This window comes from Botryllus schlosseri, chromosome 8 (genome assembly GCF_051294905.1).
Source record: "Botryllus schlosseri isolate E-star chromosome 8, Bs_hap1, whole genome shotgun sequence".
NCBI lineage: Eukaryota > Metazoa > Chordata > Ascidiacea > Stolidobranchia > Styelidae > Botryllus > Botryllus schlosseri.
Window position 1 is genome coordinate 9,294,740 of NC_137243.1, and position 19,799 is coordinate 9,314,538.

The 19,799-nt window shown below is 41.0% G+C and overlaps 2 protein-coding genes across 3 annotated transcripts in view; both read right to left on the reverse strand.

Moving 5' to 3' along the window:
* LOC145444987 (MAM and LDL-receptor class A domain-containing protein 1-like) overlaps window positions 1–19,799 on the reverse strand; it is a 148,614-nt gene that overhangs the window by 104,325 nt on the left and 24,490 nt on the right. The window contains exons 2-3 of one of the 2 annotated variants that reach the window (XM_080323070.1): window positions 655–767; window positions 195–389 (exon numbers count right to left, since the gene is read on the reverse strand). The exons of the other annotated variant lie outside the window; for it this stretch is intronic. Coding sequence (XP_080179196.1) covers window positions 195–389; window positions 655–760 — 301 coding nt within the window. The 5' untranslated portion in view covers window positions 761–767. The remainder of the gene's footprint in view (window positions 1–194; window positions 390–654; window positions 768–19,799) is intronic. 2 annotated transcript variants of the gene reach the window in all.
* On the reverse strand, window positions 4,272–19,442 carry LOC145444783 (tyrosine 3-monooxygenase-like). The gene is made up of 11 exons (XM_080322795.1): window positions 17,472–19,442; window positions 16,841–16,944; window positions 16,605–16,665; window positions 16,342–16,485; window positions 16,101–16,263; window positions 14,350–14,546; window positions 14,144–14,279; window positions 8,300–8,426; window positions 7,661–7,756; window positions 4,775–4,908; window positions 4,272–4,709 (listed from the first exon to the last, which is right to left on the reverse strand). Exons 1-11 carry the CDS (start codon window positions 17,545–17,547, stop codon window positions 4,550–4,552), a joined length of 1,398 nt encoding a protein of 465 aa, XP_080178921.1. The 5' UTR covers window positions 17,548–19,442; the 3' UTR covers window positions 4,272–4,549.

The window sequence follows — 19,799 nt, forward strand, 5'->3', positions numbered from 1 at the left end:
TTTTGTGATATGATTGTTGATGTACCATGTTCTTTCCAATTCTCTACTAGTTACTGACGATTACCGCCGACGAGTGTCAGTCGAAAATATTCGGTTTCATTTCAATATGAATGTACTATTAAATCTCTATGTATCAAATATAACTCTTGTAAGTCACAATAAACTGACTGTGAACAATTGAAAAGTGAAAATACCCCCGGCTTTCGTGTGATCCCACCGAGGACCGGTTTCGGCAGTCGGCGTTTCTTCGGATGTTCTGTACCATTCGAATTCCGCGCTCGTGTCATTTCTCCATCCGCAGTAGCCAGATTCAAAGTCACATTTGTACCAATCTTTCGATGCCGGGCTTGGCTGGGGAACGTATACTCGCTCGCTTGTTGTATTCGAACCTGCGAACAGAGAGTTAAACGACTTTCGAACCATTTGATGACTGCAATCACATATAGGCCGCTTTCGTGGCGGGTCTAAACCCTTCCGTCAACTTTGGCGATCCACAGTACATCCAATACACAGGATAGATATTACACCAAGTACGCAATAGATATTTTCCAATTTTGATGTGGGTAAAACAAGCCTATATATGTTGCTGATCTCGCGGAAAATTTATACATTCCACTGCATGTTCAAGAATCACTGCAAAGGATCAAACGTTACCTTGTCTCTTCACTGCTTCCACGCTACTTTGTCCAATGTCAGACGTAAAAAATAGACATGTAACGTATAGCATGCATACCATTGGACTATTTGCAAGCCCCGTCATGATATATCTGTAAGGAGATGCAATTGACATAAATTGTCAATCTCGATGACAGTTGCGTGATCGGCACTCCGTGTCTGGGTAAAGAATAAATACTAGTGATGCCGACTCTGACACCTTAATTGTGTCTTTTTCACATCTCCATCCTCAAATCACCTCAATAATGCAGACGGAAATAAGTCCTCACCCTCACCTTCAGGTCTTATGATTACCAAGAGCCCACAATTAGCACTCATCATTTTCCCTGAGTAACACTGTTTACGGAAGAAACATTGCTAACCGAATCTCGTCTAATGGATTACCGATAACCGAATCCCAAATTTATATTCCTCCATTCACTTGTTCTGCAGAAATGTCACTGTTCTAATTCCCATTCATTCCACCTATTCAACAATGCTGCGCTATTGGCCAAACTTATCGTCAAGTCTAAATAAAATCCTATGCATTCTGGATCTCGCGACGAAACGGGGAAATCGATCATCCATGCGAGAAAGCGGTGTACATCATGTCACAAGTCCACTCGGCACACCGTGTGCGACTCACTACGGATATCTTGTGGATACAGTTATCATACTCATTGCTGTAAATTCTGCGTATATGAGGGTGGATGGGCATCAGTTGGTATGGGTACTCTACTCATATATATATATCGAAAAATGTAGTGAAGAAAAATCTCAAGTTGGATATATCTTCCCAAAAACTAGAGCTGGGAAAAGTCGCGCACTCGAGGGAGTCGATTCCGAAACGAGTATCAGGTCCCAGGTATTCCATTATCACTCACTATAATGCCGTATTAGAAGGAATGGTTCTAGTTGAGTATTTTTCGACTATATCTATTTCTTTATAAGTTATTTTGTGATGAAGCTATAGGTTGTTCACGACCTCACGGAAATGTCTCTCCGCTGGTGGTGCAGACTAGATGGCATTACTTGAAGGTCGTATCGCATCTCCGCCGTCAAAGAATCTGGGTGGTGCAGGCGAAAATAAACCTGAACTCTTTTTTGTCTCTCGCACTAACGTGTGCCAACTGCTATAGGCATCCACTGATATACTGTTGCGAGTCCCTGCTGGTATATGTCGGCGGTCGTGGTATGTTATGTTATAGGAATACCAGCATAACATTACCGAGGTAGAATAATACGAACAGACCGACAGCTTGTGTTTTCGAGACGAGCAAGCGCAGTCTTTGATAAATCATTGAACTTCATCAAAAGTTCCCAAAGTAACCAAGTAGGCTACTACTTCAAAGTACTCACGTGGTTTTCGTCCGCTTACCCGTGGTTGCGCTTTTATTTTAGGTCTCTGCGTCGTCAGGTTTTGAAGACAAACTACACACTTCTTACGTTTACAATTTTTGCATCACCTTTATCGGATAGTTTGCCAGGATATAACTTAAAAGAAATAATACTGACCCTGTGTGCCTGGCGGGGATACGTCACCATCCGCCCAAATTTCAGTCCTAAATATATACCTATATCAGTGGCGTGGGTGAGATTCGTTATTGGGGGGGGAGCATATTCTTTTTCATAATCCGATTCACGTGTAGGCCTATATAAAACCTAAAACGTAAGCTGAATCAGTTGATGACCTCATTCTTGTGATATTACAGCTTATATCTTCATACTGGAGTGTTCATATCCACAATTAAAGGTTGGCAAAAATAACAGCCTTCTGTGTAAAAGAAATTATTTACTCTGAACCACACCACCAATACACAATTCATACTAGACGGTCGGTGCGCAAGCGGATAACACGTTGTTTCACTGCGCTGCGATTGTGGAATTGCGTAGGCCGGGGGTCGGCACAAATGGCACGCGAGATGATTTTTTTGGCTCGCCAAATGATTTGACGCACACGACATATTATAACCAGAAGCTTTGCAAAAAGTACAACGTACGTTTTCGAACTTATTTCACAAATCAACATAAAATAGAGTGTCTTGGGGCTGATTTCATTATTCATGAATAGGCTATTTGTTTCACGCTTCGCGCGATTTACCAGGACGTGATTTCTTTATTGTAATGTGAGAAACCCCAAAAGATATATACGTCAACATAATACCGTATAAAACCGTTTAGACGCTTTAGTCGAGGAGTGTGTATTGTGTAGCCTGTATAGGAGCGTGACTATTTTATAAGCCGGCATTTCTGCACAGGGCATCATTTTCACGCTCAGAGACACACATCTCAGGCATTACGCGACTATGCGAGTCCGTGCTCTGTGCGCGATGCCAAAATGATTGGTGGTGATAAAACCTCGAAATAAAATAACCGCAACATGTTGGCCAAAACGTTCAACATTGATATGTACACTGTCCGGGCGCCGAAATGACCGGCGCTGAATAGTCCACCGCCCGCAGCTTGAGCCGCGCTTATCAATTGAGACCCGCAGAGTAAAATAATGAGTCCCTGGTCAAAATGCGAATTTGGAATCATGTTGGTCACATGAAACGATATATTGCTAACCGACTTATATAATACTGGGATGGAAACAATATTCATCATCAGGCCATATCATCGTAGCATCTTTGATGGGCCTGTCACTTATTGGCTATGATACCGACCACAGACCACGACCAAATCAACCACGGAAGATCGATCATTACGCGACTCAAATTTAATGGTGCAAATATTACGTACATTAGGCGATAGGTTTGGTGCGGTAGCGACCAAAATTTGTAGTCTCCGAGACTGCAAGAATCACTGGCGTTACTGGTGCCGGTGCCAGCCTCAGATAAGCGGTTGGTGGGGTTCCTTGCTTGAAATGCTAAATACGAAAAAATTTAAAATGTTTTGCCGTATAGGTAATATTTTGGTATGTTGCCGAACCCCGGCAGTGGCGAAGAACCATTTTCGTCAAAAGAATCATATCGGCCCTATATTTTCATGTATAATTGCCACCAAAGATTCAAACAGCAATGCCAATCACGTCTGAGCTCGAAATTGGAGATGGGAAAAGAGTGTTCTTCCATCTCAGAAGAGCTAGTCAAATATAAAGTGTAGGCGAACGAGCAATATAGTGCGCATGTATACAGGCCGTCAATTCATTAGTAGGAAAAGTGAGTAACACATCGTATGTTCTTCACATAATACCTAAATACTTTCAGCTGCAGTTCAAATACGGAGACTTTTTGGAGAAAATGGCTGATGCCAATTCACAATTCTATCTAATGCGAGATCACAACATCATATTTTGAACGCAGTGGCTATTTGAACAAAAATATTTTTACAGTTGAGGAGAAGATGTTGATAAAAATAAACCAAAAGCGCAGATCACTTTCCAGGGAGATTATTCTGGAATTAGCGGGAGGATACTTCGTATTACTATAATGTGAGCCCTTTATTCAGAATATGTATTGAAAATATAGCATCTGCCAACTCTCTTCGAATTCGTCGTAATTTTCACTCTATCCATATCGTTGTCGGTGACGCGACATATGGTGTTAATTACAGCCTCACTGCTAGCTCAAATGTTTACTGTTTAATTACTTCTACAATCCAAATAACGATTGATACACATCACAGAACACTCATATATTTGATAAATATTTGAGAACCTCTGTATTGAAGCAAAATACTAATCGCAATCAAACATTGGATACATTCCTCATTTAGCCTACATGTGACTTGATATTTATGTATATCGGTGTAATAAATGTAGCATACATTCTTGCACAAACACTCAACATAAAACATCTTGAACACTCAATGACCTACCAGATCAATCCAGTGTTACCACTTCTGCAAATCTTTCAGCATAAACTCAATATGAAATTTATATTATTATCGAAAACTATATTATCAATTCTTCCAGCGCAGTAACTTGCGAGCGAATTTGCTCGACCGCTCTCGTGATATCGTAGGCACTTCTTTTGGTTTGGGTTCGAATCATTGTTTTGGAAGCGTCAAACGTAGCGTCGAACGGCCTTTTGATGGTTTTTGCTGCGTAATCCCTGTATCAGTGACGAAATGCGTATAAGTTTGCGAAGATATGTTTGGACAGATTTGCATAAGTTACCTCATTTTGAACAATGCATCTTTGAACGTTGAAGCTACAAAATATAGAGGCTGGTAGTCAGCGTCTTGATATGGTTGAACAGAGGCCTTATCGCAGTCGAACTCTACCAGTTGCGGTCTTCCAGAGAGAGCATGCTGTAACAAAGGTATGCCTCTGTAAAGATAATCACTAAAGTTGCAGTGAAAAGTTACATTTATAATTAGTTCATTTCTTTCTTCACTATTCAATCGATCATTCATACATTGTTTTATTCTGCAGGTTTGAAACCTGCATGTCAGCATTTCGCTGTCAGCTTCAGCACAGCTGTCAAATTTGGTACTTTCATATTTGACGGACGGCCTGGCGATATCGCCGAAAATTACACGTTTGCAGGTACGCAGCAAGTATAGATACGGAAATAATCTTCCACAAAAAGCCAAACACCAAAGCTATAAACCATAACAAGTTACATACCACGTCGCAAGCGCGCTCGACCTGCAAACTTCAGAGAAGGCATTGAAGCAAAACTCAGTGTTGGCGATTTTAACAAAATCCATAGCCTGAATAGGTGACCCCGCTGTGCAATTATCAACGGTCTCGCCTGGCCGTCCGTCAAAGGGGAAATGACCGCAAATTTAAACCACAGTGAATCAATCAAGCCATCTATTTACATGTAGTTGAGGCAATGTCGTGTCGTGGCTTTGGTTTTTGAACTTCTAGCTTGCAAGCTTTGTAATTATTTGTTCGTCTATATAGTCACGATCGCCTATTTGACAGTCTTTAGTTAAATGATGGACCTTTCATGATGTTTATACGACTCTCAGGCATTTTATCGAGTGATCGTATGTTTCGACAGTGAATTGTACCACTTAATGACATGTCGTATCCAGGGCTTTGGAGCAGCCGTAAATTTTAACTGCTCCAGCTCCGGCTCCGGAGCTTTCTTCTATCATACATTAGCTCCGGCTCCAGCTCCGGAGCCGCATTATTACCACGGCTCCGGCTCCAGCTCCGGCTCCGGCTCTGAAAATCACCGAGAGGGTATGTCTATATCAGGGGTAGCCAACCCGCGGCCCGCAGGCCAAATGGGGTCCGCGAGAGGTTTTTGAGCGGCCCGCGAGGTAATTTCCTATTATATTATCGTAATACCGTTATATTATCGAAAACGATTTGCTCAGATTGTGAACTTGCAGGGCCAACCAAAATTACAAGTCTGGCTGCGACACTTGGGAGGTTGATGACTAAAATATCAGTTCCGACGCTTTGGCATGATCCAGGGTCCAGTCACATTTTTAGTAAATCGTCGTAGATTACAATAAACTAAAATAGTGATGAAATTTTTCTTCACGCTTCGCTTGTTAAATTGTCACACGATTTCTTGCTTGGTAGCCTGCCCCCTCGTGAAAATGAAAAAAACGCCGAATTTACCCCGATTGAGTCTATCTGTATTAGCAATCGCGGGAGAAAGTCTTTTCGCATATTACCGGAAACCTACGATATCGATGTGTCCAGACGCCGAATAGTCGTGTCCTTACAAACTGAGCCCAGCGGGCGGTATACAGTAGACGCTCAATATGCTCAAGTAATAATATTATTCACCTAGTTCATTTATAAACTTCGAAAATTTTACCCGCTTGGCGCGGCTAGTGGACCGCGCACTCGTTCGTCAATTACATGTGCCCCTTTAGCCGAAAAGGATGGCCATCCCTGGTCTATACAGATTACTAATCTACCCATAGGTTGGTGATCTATAGGAATCTAGAGTTTGTCAGCTGCCAGTAACATCGGATGCAGTAACGAAGACAATGACATATGTGCCGCCTTCTCGGCTTGTGACGTCCTAATGAATACTTGTCAATTGTCGATAACATCATAGTTGCACTAGAACGCACTTTATTCCATGCCATTGCTGTGCACATAGCATTAAAATTCAGGCCTGCTGTTAAATTATGTGAAATCAGCAAATATGGTTGATGCATATATAGTAGCATCTTATGAAATACGTCGGAGCCGGAGCTACTCCTCAAATAACGGGCTCCGGCTCCGGCTGAATTTTATGTAGAGCTCCGGCTCCGGCTCCAGCTCCGGTGAAAATGCACGGCTCCGGAGCTCCGGCTCCTAGCTCCGGCTCCGGCTCCAAAGCCCTGGTCGTATCCGTTTCAAATCATTCTACATATGACGAGATTGACGGATAATTCACATGATTTGACGATTTGCGTCCTCGTTTCAGATCTCAGGAACTGCAAACATATATTTCTGGTCTACAAAGTCGTCAGCAATGTTATCTTCTTCAACAACACACTCCGGCAGTGAAGAGACCATACAAAAGCTGGTGCAAATGATGACAGTGATCCCCGCCACGTAATGCGACATCGGGCTGATAGCGACAAGATAGCGTAATGGTTAAGCGTCCGGCTTCTTGATCGGTATGTCGTGGGTTCGATTCGGGTCAGACCGAAGACCTGATTAGTAACACTGGTATCCATAGCTTCCCTGCTTGACGCTCGTGCAGTACTGGGATAGCATGGAGGGGTGGTGCATGACTTAGAAAGCCGTAAAGGCCATATCTGCACTTCCTTGTCCAGCGGAATATGCACATATGCCACAAAAACATCAAGGACAAAATAAACTACGTCCTTTCCTTCCTTTTCTTCCTGTGACTGACGTTGGACAACAATCAGTGTAAGTTCTGAGCAGAATTACGCTACAGTTGTCTCCAGGCAGGGGTAGGGGATTGATTGAATGACTATTCCAAGCCGTTCGGATTCCTTCCTATCTATTCGTTGTATCGCGATGTTGGAGTGTTGGCTGCTATTTATACTTTGCATAGTGACAGTTCAGTTGATAACAACAAAACGACGTTATAGTCATTAGTCAGTTTATCATAGTATATGTCATGAGCATCACCTCCAATTCTCCGTATGCTGATAGAATACCTGCTCCGTATGCTTTGATTTTCCCGTCCTGTTTACACAGACCGAATTCGACCGTGAACCAGTATAACTGAAAAAAGAATAATGTAGATTGGATTATTCGTCTTCAGCAACGTCATTTGAAATAACCTGTATGGAACACACTGTACGATGTGGGTGTAGGTAGAACCGTAAGGACATTCGTTTTCGCAATCAGCATATAATAATTTGATCTACTAATCTGATCCGCTTTGGCGGCGTCTTACAAAACAGAATCGTGTTACAAGTTGGCAAATAAGGAATCACAATAATAAATAATGTCGGTCTGATGTGAAAGTGACCAATGTAGTCGAAGCGCCATGAATACGAATACAGCTATTTTCAGTATTCTCATGTGACGGACGGTTCGATCGCTGTCAGCAGTTTTGAGCTGCCCAGCAACACGGAAAATAATCTTCAACGTAGACGTCATCCCGGGTCTCCCTATGATGTAAGAAGTGGCCGAACGCAATTGTGATTATATTTGCTTCGACCACTGATGTCTATTTCAGTAACTAAGCTGTTTTATTGGAAATTGAATTTCACATTTGACATTCGTCGACCTGTTGGTATACTCAATAAACGATAGACATACACTCGCTATTTTCTCTATGTCTTCGTCACAAACGCCGAGTGATAGCATCCCAATCTCTTGAGAAAATATTGCGAATTCTTCATCACACAGCATTGGCACGTGACCAATAAGCTCGTGGCAGCAATCCCTGTGCAAACAATACCCCGCTTTATGATGGATAGAGTTTAGGGCCGTAACCTTCGTTTTCGGATGCCATACAGCGGTCTAGTCGCACCAATTACCAGTGTTGGGATGACTCGAGTCATGACTTGACTCGAGTCAGACTCGAGTCAACTTTTTCGTATGACTTGACTTGACTCGAGTCACTTTGGAAAAATGACTTGACTTGACTTGACTCGGAGCTTCAAAAATGTGCATTGACTCGTGACTCGGAGCAAAATTTACAAGTCAATTTCAAGTCATTAAGTAAGCGGTGTCGAATAAATCACTGTATCTTGTGGATGTTCGGATTGTTCGAGATACGTCGGTGTCACTTGTGAGAACAACCAGTCATTCACTGATTGTACGGTACAAGGTTTCTCCATTGTTCGATCACAAATAAATTGACCTCATTGTAGAAAATTATTCTAAATATCAATGTGTCTCTGTTTCTTAGACGGCCCAATGCTTACGTAGCCCAGTGCTTACATTTACCAATTCTCTTGTATGATTTAAATCGAACGAATACTGGGTGCGTTTATATTCTCATGGAAGTGTAGATAAGTAGTGTAGGCTATTGTACCATATTAATTTGTTTCAACTTCTCGAAGCTTCGTATTAGGTCCTATATTTTGACTGATAAGAACTGACTGTAGTATGGAGCTGTACAGTTACTCACGTACTTTATTAGCAGTTCTACGTGTGCGTGAGGGTTATACCGTCTTTTTGCATGCATATTTAACGAGATATTCGTTATTCGATTAAGATAAATGATTAATTAATCTGTCTTTCACACAGCTAGCAAAATGTAATGACTTTGAATCATCACTCATACTTCGAAAATTCAATTTGACTTGAATTGTGACTTGACTCGTGACTTGACTTGACTTGACTCGACTTGACTCGAGTCACCTCCAAAAAATGAGTGACTTGACTTGACTCGAGTCACCTTTGAAAATCGATTGACTTGACTTGACTCGAGTCAAAATCTGCAATGACTCGAGATGACTCGTGACTCGAAGGTAGTGACTTGATCCCAACACTGCCAATTACACTATGGAAAAGTATGAAGATAAAGGATCCAATACGTTGCAAAGTTTATACTATATAGCTGGCCTGTAGATTGTGTATTTGGGCGTTCACAACTGGACGTTCGCTTCGCCCTTGAGTAGCATTCCGTTCACTTTCATAATACCAGTGACTAGGGTTGCATTTAATACAAAAATTAATTTGAAACGAGCACGTTCAACACAAGGCCCTCGTTTAAAACATGTTTTTATTGTTTTAGTTTTTTGTTTTTCTAAGCCATGACGTCACCAATATTCAATTCTGACGCCATAGTCTATTGATATCGACGATATAGGTAAAAAAGCTCATTTGACAAAAAGGCTTCCAGCCGCTGTCATATACGGACCGAAAATACATGGTCATGCACCTGCACCATTTTTACGGTCGGCGGTCATCATCATCAGAACAATCGTTCCGTACCAATGATCTATTTCTACGCAGGCCTATTATAGCTCTTGAAGCGACTGTTTCGAGGGTACCAATCATCCCATATCGTAATCCGTCCTTACAACGTGTTTTGTGATGTGTATTTACACAATTATGGCATAATTATACAACTTTGTTTAAAACACTTCTTAAAACATGTTTTAATCTAGACCAGGGGTGGGCAAACTCGGCCCGCGGGCCGCATGCGGCCCACAACACCGTTCGGTGCGGCCCGCGAGCGTCTAAAGAAACTGTTTTGAAATATTGATAAAATGCGTACTAAAAATCGAATTAATGCAGGGACTTGATTAACTTTTTCTTAGTATATTTCACCATGATAATTCTAAGACAGTGGCTCTCAAACTGGTTGGCGCGTCCCCCTTGGGGGCGTGAAAGCATCTGAAGGGTGGCGCGAAGCTGGGCTCGACTGAAAAAAAAATTTCGCGCTCCGCGCGATATATATCAAATTCAAAGTTTTTGCTCTGTATTTAGTCTGAATTGCATATTTAAAAACCTGTCATCCACAGTCGCACCTTCCATACCATCAAACTATCCGTTAGGTTTGCTAGCATCCTGGTTGCGTTTTATGATATGACGATAAGGGGGCGCAAAATCTTTCACCATCATAAGGGGGCGTGTCCTAAAAAGTTAAAGTCTGAGAACCACTGATCTAAGGTAAATACTTGATATCACAGCGGGATAGCTGCAACGAGATTGACATAATTTGGATCACGAGTGGGATTTCAGATTGGCCACTCCATTTTTAATTATTTTACTGCTGTGCTTATAAAAAACGATTCGGGCGTGTCTTAGATAGATTCGTTGTCTGTATGCGTAGAATTGGGGTATTTATATTTTATCTAGACATAGTAAAAGGGTGTTTGAAGCTAACAGGGTTATGATGCTGTCAGCATTGTGTGTCCTGGAACTGAACCAAAAGTGGAATTAGTAAATCTATGAACAGATCACTGGTCACAGATTTAAATTTCGATCCTGTCCTAAGAATCGGGCCAACCGACTTTCATCTCTATAGTTTTGACAAATTGTTTATTGAGGTCCGCAAGCCTATAAAATCTCGCCATAACGCCATAACGCGTGTACGATATCAAAGCAATGTTTGACTTGTTTTAAATAAGCACATATATTATCTCCATGTCCTCACTATATAATCAAATATCAATATTGCGTTTTGGCTTATAATCCGAATTTTATATAGTGCGGCCCGCGAATGGATTCAGATGTTGAATGCGGCCCGCGAGCTCAAAAGTTTGCCCACCCCTGATCTAGACCAAGTGTTTTGAACAACCATTTGTTTTAAATGCAACCCTACCAGTGACCTTTTACAGAAGTACAGATCCCAGTGACCTATAAACCCAAAACATCAGCGATATACCCGTCTCGATTGGATTCTTCGCTCAGATAGCCCAGGTCTGCCAATACATTAACCACGCGTTCATCCAGCAATGTTGAACGCCAAAAACGAACAGAATATGATGCACGATATTTGAATTATATAGGGGTCGCGTGTCGCCAGAGCTGGTTCAGTAACGAACCTAGAACTTCTCAAATAGGTTTCCCCTATACCAGTGGTCGGGAACCTATGGCTCGCGAGCCATATATGGCTCATTTGGGCATAAAGTATGGCTCTTTGCGAAAATTCTAATTTTGTGCATAATTTATCGATATTGCAGCAACTTGTTAATAAATCTTCATCACGACAAGTATAATTATTCTTGTGGCAGTATAAACATGTCTCTGAGAGGTGAATACAGTGGCGTATTCAGGGTTAGGGGCTCGGACCCGTTTCAAAATCCTAAAATCTAAGTTGCTGTCTCGCTTGCGTCACGAAATCTCGGATTGCGCCATGCGCTTAATTGCTCAATGAGAATAGCAGACAAAGCGACGCGTGTATGACAATGCAGTTTTCAAATACACATTGTCTTCCTGATCTACGGCGAGAAATGAACTCCGTGGAAGTTACATCACAATTACAAATTCAAATTACAAATAAAGCCATAGTGATCCACGTTCTTGATTGACAACGTAGCTTTGTAGTTGCTGTTCAAATGTAGGCGTGTGGCACAACGTTGTGTTACCGCCGAATACTTTGAGCATTGAGAAATCGAATCGGAATCGGTGCGGCAATTACATTCAATTATTACACTGGTCAACAGAACGAAAAAAATGGGCAGAACATCAAAAAGCCGTTTCTGGGGTTTTCGAGGTTGCTGATTACGAATATCACATTAGTGATTAGAGATTGGCTTCTGTACCCCTAAAAAATTCCAAAATTACTGTATTTACCATTGAATACTTTACTTGGCAAGAAGAAAATCGTAGTTTTTTTTAAATAATTTTATACTCCACTTCAATAGATAATAATTGACTATGAAGAACCCTCATGTCGTCCCCATGAGTTATCTCCAAAACAAGAGCCAATTTGAAAAAAACTAAGGTCATTTTCGGAATCAGCGCCTTTCAGAACCACCAAACCCACTCTTACTTTGTATGCCTAAAAATATGTGTTGACCATGCAGTGTTATCAGTTATTATAAATTCCATATTTACGATGAATTGCGCTATGCTAATCCCGGCCGTGCCAACCCCTATGCCTTACCTTCCCTTTCACGCTATATTTTCGAACAATAAATAGGCAAGTTGCGTGATTCTCGTAGTAAAAATGTTCAAAATCTGGTGGACAGGTAAGGCACTGCCTCACGTGCCTCCCCTGAAACCACGTCATTGACGCATCACACATTACAGTGGGTATGCATGTTGCTGTGTAGTGACCATCATGTTTTGCTCCGCCCACTTATGTCCCCATGGGTCCTCGCATTTAAGAATATCGTCAAGACGAACCTACGATCTCGTATAACTGACGAAAGTCGACGAACTTTCGCTACCATGACGTCACGACTTTTCAATTGTGACGTATTAGTTGATTAAAATGTATGGCTCTTTGGAAGTTAAGATGGAAAATATGGGGTCAATATGGCTCTTCGGAAAAAAAAGGTTACCGACCACTGCCCTATACCCTACTGCTAACTCAATTGGTTGCGTTTTAGGATAGTTTCCCTTCTACTGCAATTTTCTGTTTTTTCGCAACAGAGAGAGAGAGAGAGAGATGATATTCTTTCTCGCCTGCACCATCGAGATGCTTTGGCGACGGAGTTGCGATACGGCCCCACGAGGTCATCTAGTCTGCGCCCCCGTTTTTTTTTCTCCTCCATGCTATCCGTGATTGCTGAGCGCCTAGCAGGATAGCTGCGGATACCATTTTTCGAGTCTTTGGTATGACCCGGCCGGGAATCGAACCCACGACCTACCGCTCGAGAAGCCGGACGCATAACCATTACACTATCTCGCTCGGCAACACTTGGGAAGAACTTCACGCCGTTACTTCTACCTCTAGATCAGTACCAACGGTGACTACTTTAACCACATGCTGGGTGTCGCAATGTCACTACTTTGCTTTCCAGCATTCAAGTCACACATATGACAGTGGCATAGGCATGTTGTGTCGTAGTAAGCCAGTATCCCCCAATGTTGGTGTCAAGTCGCAGATCATTTCCAGTCACTGCTGATTTGAACTCGACGAATGTAAAGTCAGTTTGAAATTTTCCAAGCGGAGTGGTGAGTCACAAACATGTTCAAAGTGATTCGCGTTAATTCAAGTCATCCCAAATTTCTCGAATTCAAGTAGGCCTATATCTCAAGTCACCAAATATATTCACTTTGAATAGTTTGAGGTAATGTACAGGGGCATTCAGACTCATCTGATATATAGTTATCGACTGGGCGCAAACTCAACTAGTGTCACGCAGACGATGCGATAAATGACAGGTTAAATTTCAGCTTAGCTGTAATGTAATTATATGTTCCCCAGTCAAGGTCATTATGGCGGCAGTTCTGTTTGCGATATGGCTTCTGATCGAATTAACCACATTGAAAAGTCGATTCATCCCAACACTAGCCACCAGGTATCAGCATCCATGCTGGTGTTGTCAATATATAATTCAAGATTCAATTAATAAGGCTGACGCCTAGTCTCATCTTCATTATAGAACTGTCGCATTCAAATGTAATGAACATAACACTCCAAAACAGAATGCTGAAGGCGTCGCATATATTTTCAAGGGCCCTAAACCAATTTGACGGGTCTTAGGTGGCGCTACATCGATCCACAGTATATAAGCTTTAATGTATACTTACGGTTCTGGAGTATGCATTGGGCTTAGATGGTGTCTTACGTACTGCGTACACTGAAATACTTTTACCGCCAGACTTGCGAGGAAGTCTCGGGGACTCACTAGTCCTGCAACCGGCCGCAAGCGAAATCCCGTCCGATCTATAATATATATTGTATTATGTTATAGGCTACGCGCGTATAATCGTAATTATTGTTAATTCTCACTCACCGTTCAAGTACTCTGAAACATCATTCAACTGAGGGATATCATCTGCGCTATAAAGTCCACACGTTTCTAGCTCGTCGATTGCATTTAGATACTGGAGGCAAGCTCCAGTTGCGTGAAGAGGTCTCAGAGTAGAATACACCTTTCTCCATGTTTCTTTTTCATCGTTGGTATATTCAACAGACGGTATGGGATCTCCGCTATGAACATACAAAGCATCAATTGATATTCAAAGATCGTATTTGTCCGGTGCTAAGTCTACAAGTTTACAGTCGTGGGTCAATTTTCCGTCGCAGCATTACAATAGTTGTGTTCAATCTGCAGCCGAAAAAGTGATAACTGGCGGTAACTGTAGATTGGGCGAAATGCGGAAACAGATCACTTTTATAAATTTTGACTGAGCATACTAGGCATAATTTAGGAAAGTCAAAGGACAACTCCTCGATTTGCGCGTTCTGGGAGCAGCTGTGACGGTAGAATGTGTCGCATGTGGTCGCGTCCGACTCCGGTCCATGCCCAATGCCCATATATATACTTTAAACTCATTGCAAATCACATAGGTCACACTGCGATTTGAATTCGTACCGTAGGATTCAGAGTGCTGAGTGCTAACCATTGTACACCAGTGGTTCTCTCACGGGTGCCGCATGAAAATGTGGTAAATAAGGTCGTCGCATAAAGATGTGAAGGAATACAAATTAAGGCTGTGGCATGATCGGTGGTTCTATCACTTCTACCAGCTCGGGACACACAATCTACAATGTGGTGTAATCAACATGATAGGAGGATGTCCAAACGACCAAGTATACGGTCTCTCAATTTCGTATCCCGCTCAGTCGAATGCCCGGTGTATAGGAGTATTTTATCTTTATCTCTCGTTTTAGGATTTCTCCCTCTTTTTCATTATCTTCATACAGTTCAAAGGGTGTTTTCTGGGCTTTTTTTGTAAGGACACTGTGAGCACATTTACGTAGGGAAGGGACATACACCGTTAATGGCCGTGGATCGCCAACTCGCCCTCGTATAATAGCGTTTAGGAAGCTGATAACTAAACAAAAGGAGTTTTTTCGTTGATAGTTCTGGGATTATCCTTGATTGGTGGATAACCCGAGAATTATCAACGAAAAATTCAAATAACTCCACGTCTACTAGTTGGAATTGAGTCAAATTTGTTTTGCATCGTTTTTGGAGACAACTCAACAATTTCATGGGGTTGTCAGAAAAATTTGAATATATTTTTTAATTCTCATATTAAATTGAAAATTTTAATTGGCTCTGCGGTGGCTTATACTTGCTAAAATGGAACTAAATTTGGTGTGCAGTATTCTTTAGGGAAACCTGACAATTTAATCAGTGAACGGCTGGAATCCGAAAAAAAGTTATTTCTTTACAATCCAAACCTATACTCATGTTTATTCGTGTTCAGGGTATTTCGTAATAGTCATTTTACACCCGATAGATATTGTTTATGATTCCTGATATGCCAATTTATGGCACGGCCTATACTTTCACTCCATAATTTTTTGTAACGAACCGCATAATCGCATATGCAGATCAGCACATGGTGTGGAGGATCCTATATAAACCTCCAACAGCTAGCGTCGCTCGAACTATTTTTTTTCCTTCGAGAGGGTGTCGGGAGGTCAAAAAGGTTATGAAACACTGCATTACATTATGGGGACAACCGCAATAGACGGTCGGGCTTTTTGTAACACATTGGTCTGGTTTCATCAGATAGGCGGAAATATGCTCACTGCTTGTATCTCATGGCGATCTCGGTGATGTTTCGCCTCCTTTCTGCATAATCGGGATCTTGAAATCCGGGGTGCTCATCGGTTATTCTATCGGCGTCAGGTTTCTCTCTCAGATGCTGGCATAAATCTAAATCAGCTGCACACTTCGGAAACCACTGTACTTCTACAAAAATAACAGAACACAATGCGATAAAGTTTTTTCTACGAAGTGCCAAGGGATGTCAAGTGTAGAATTCTTTACCGTGGTGAAAACTGCGAGCGTTGTCCAGAGACGATAAACGCTTCATTGTTAGTGAATATGCTTCTGTAATTGTTTTCTCAATCGATGTCAAATGAGACAAGGAGCATTCACAACTCACATATACTTGCTCCCAGCAGTTGTCATCTGTGTATTGAAAAGTGAACGACTAATCTAATTTCGACTATTTTGGGGTGATGACATTTTCAATTTGCCGCCCCACATTAATTATATGGAAGTAACACCGAACAAGTAAAGTTGTTCACCTTTTGGGGGATGGATTTTGCCATTCTTTCCTTCCAGTATCTTGATTTTGATTTCATAGTTCTTGGAAAAGACAGTGTTTGTTATTCAGCACCGTGGCTAACAAGAATCGCCTCATTTTAAATCACCAATTTCAGTCTGACATAGATTGCTAACATTTCGAATCGGAAAATACAGTCAGATTTGAATTTGAAAAAGGCTCACTACATCTATCGGTTCAAATTATAAATATGCTTACCTCTAGACAACCGGCCACAAAGGACAGCGACAATTTATCGGATTGTGCAGTGGAACATATCAAAAATTCTTGGATGGATACTGGTTGTTGATTTTCGTTATCCGCTGTGAAAAGAAATGAAAAGACATATCAGTATCACCCTGTTTAGTGTTTATTCCAACCATAGCAGCCGGTGATCAGCACTATAAATTCGTTATTGAATCTCACGAAAATTGATGAAAAATAATATCCAAGTCAAATATTGTTATTTGTTATTAGCTATATTACTTATTAACAAACAACTTATCGTTTGCACGGTAATTTTGGTAATACATCCGTCGAGTTTATGCCGGACCGCGCAACATGGCCACTGGTCTTGCTGTAGCAAGTGACCATACTCCTGAATAACTAACGCACAGCAGTCTGTGCGACACATGTTTAGTGTATCAGTCGGATTAATAGTCTCTATTCTATACCAGCTGCTGCTTCAAGCCCTCCTCCTCTACGCGGCAATCGTAGGCCGGATTACGCGGTACATGAAGGCAAGTTAAAAATAAATATATGTAGCACATATTTCGATCTTACTATATGCATCGCCTAACTCAATGTAATGACCCCGACATGGAAGCTGTTATGATATTTCTATATTTACCATGATTACGCTGCGTGACCAGTTTGGCATCTTCTATGAGACTACTAGTTTTGCGCAACATTCTTCTCGTGGACATACTATATACGGCGGGGCGGAGAAGATGATTTGAAGGTATCTTTCCTCGTTATGTGAATAGAGATGCACACGCATGCCCATATATATCGGCAGATAATTTGCGGAAGAGCAGTCTGACAGTGGAAATATTGGTATATTGGTTTATTTGATATGGTGCCTCTTCGGTAGATAAGAATATTGGATTTATGAAGAACCGTAACGGTCGGAAAGGAAGCATGATTGGGCGCAGATTCGAGAATCAATACGGTGCATATTTACGTTTAGCGTCAAACCTTCCGTTTCGGGAGCACGGAATGCGACAATAATCCCGAGTCAGTCTTTTCTGGCATCTATGTGACATGACATTACCATCAACGAGCACCTGCGCGGTGTGCGTATTTTGGAAACTCGTATAACCACACTATACGTAAAACGTCAGAACTGTGTCGTGTAGGTAAATAGCAGAAGATATCGCTCCCTTGTTGGATTTGTTAATTGGATTAAGATGGTGGTTACGTTTCACGGTATAGACCAATAGAAAACTCATTAAATTGTTTTCTTTGCCCAGAATATTATAGGATTTTGAAAGTGCTGTATCATACCTCGCTTGCCAAGCATTTTCTTTGTAGTGTTAAAACCGTTGGGTGTATAGTAAATTCTGTAGTAGTCCTCTTTCACATAATGGGTCCTTGGTTTAAAATCTTTATGTAGAAAAACAGATTTAGTTATAACTAAACTGATAAAAGTCTATTTTCGTGATAATCTGGAATAATCATAAGTAGAGCTAGTTTCAAAATTTTGTCAAAATTGTAACGCTAGGTCGGAAAATTGTCAAAATTGTTTACAAAGTCAAACATTTTTGCAACCTGCATTTCGTTTGTATCGTAAATGTCTGCACTGTCGGCGAACTTGTCATTTGACATTTTACATCTTGTAGCATATACTTTATAGGCTTATCGTTGTAGACACCGTTTCTACCAGATAATGTATAGGTAAGTATCTTTCGTTGTTGCACCCTAATACAACAATTTTTATATTATTTCTGCCATAATGCGTGATGCAACGACTGGAATTCCTCATAGGACCAGATTTCGTTAAAATAAAGTTTTTTTCATGTAAAAATTTGTCAGTTTCAAGTCAAAACGTTTTTTCATCCCATACAACTTTGTGAGGACAGACAGTTCTAACCAGAAATGAAGATAAGTAGAAAAATTCTATAATTTTGTGCGGAAACGCCTGATTCACATACAAGAGGGCAAAATTTTGTCAAAATTATGTTTTTAACGTCAAAAAATCTCAAACTTTTCAGTTTTTAGGTCCAAATCTTCCGTTTTTTGATACAAAAAAATCTTCCTAATTATAAGTAATGAAAAATGTGCGTAGGACTCTGTCACATGTTTCAATATAACTAAGACAAATTAGCAGCCAGCTTATTTCACTATTATTGTCGTCTTCGAAATATCTGGAAGTAATTTTAATCGACGGATGCGTTTACAATTTACAATATGTACTCTGATATACACACACGCCGATAAATTTCGTTCGACTTTCGTATTATAAAATGTGTGATCATATTATCGATATGTAACATCACACCTACAGCATGCAATTCAATAAATAAAGCATAATGATATAATAATTCTTACAGCTCCGAACATAGCAATATATCATCCCTACTTCGGTTGCATTTAAAACAAATGGTGTTTTAAAACACTTTGGTTAAAGCATATTTTAAACAGTGTTCTAAAAAATGCCATTTTAAAAACAACATTTTTTTCAAATGCTGTATAATATTGCCATAATTGTGTGAACACTTTCGAAAAAATTTGTAGTATGAACCTACGTACGATTTGCACTCGCTACTGTCGATGTACACCAGTGGTTACCAACCGGTCAGCAATTCAACGGTTTCTTGGGGGAATAGTAGAGTTACCATATTTTTGTAAAGCAAATTCCGGACACTCTTTAGCGCCCACTAGCGGATTTTAAAATGAGGTGTAACACATTGACCGTCGATATGACGTCACAATAGAAAACCATTGCCCATCGACTGCATACAGCAGGGGTTCTCAACTTCCCTCGTATAACGGGCCGCATTTTAACATCAAAAGACGCTGCGGGCCGCAGAATAATATTACCATGTATTTGTGGGCTACTATTTAATTTAGGCTACTGTAGCCTATTTAGCAGTCGTATACGGCCATTTAGTACATTTTTATGCATTATAATGTATTAATGGACAGCGTTCGTAAGTTTGCAGCTGCTGCTTGTTGT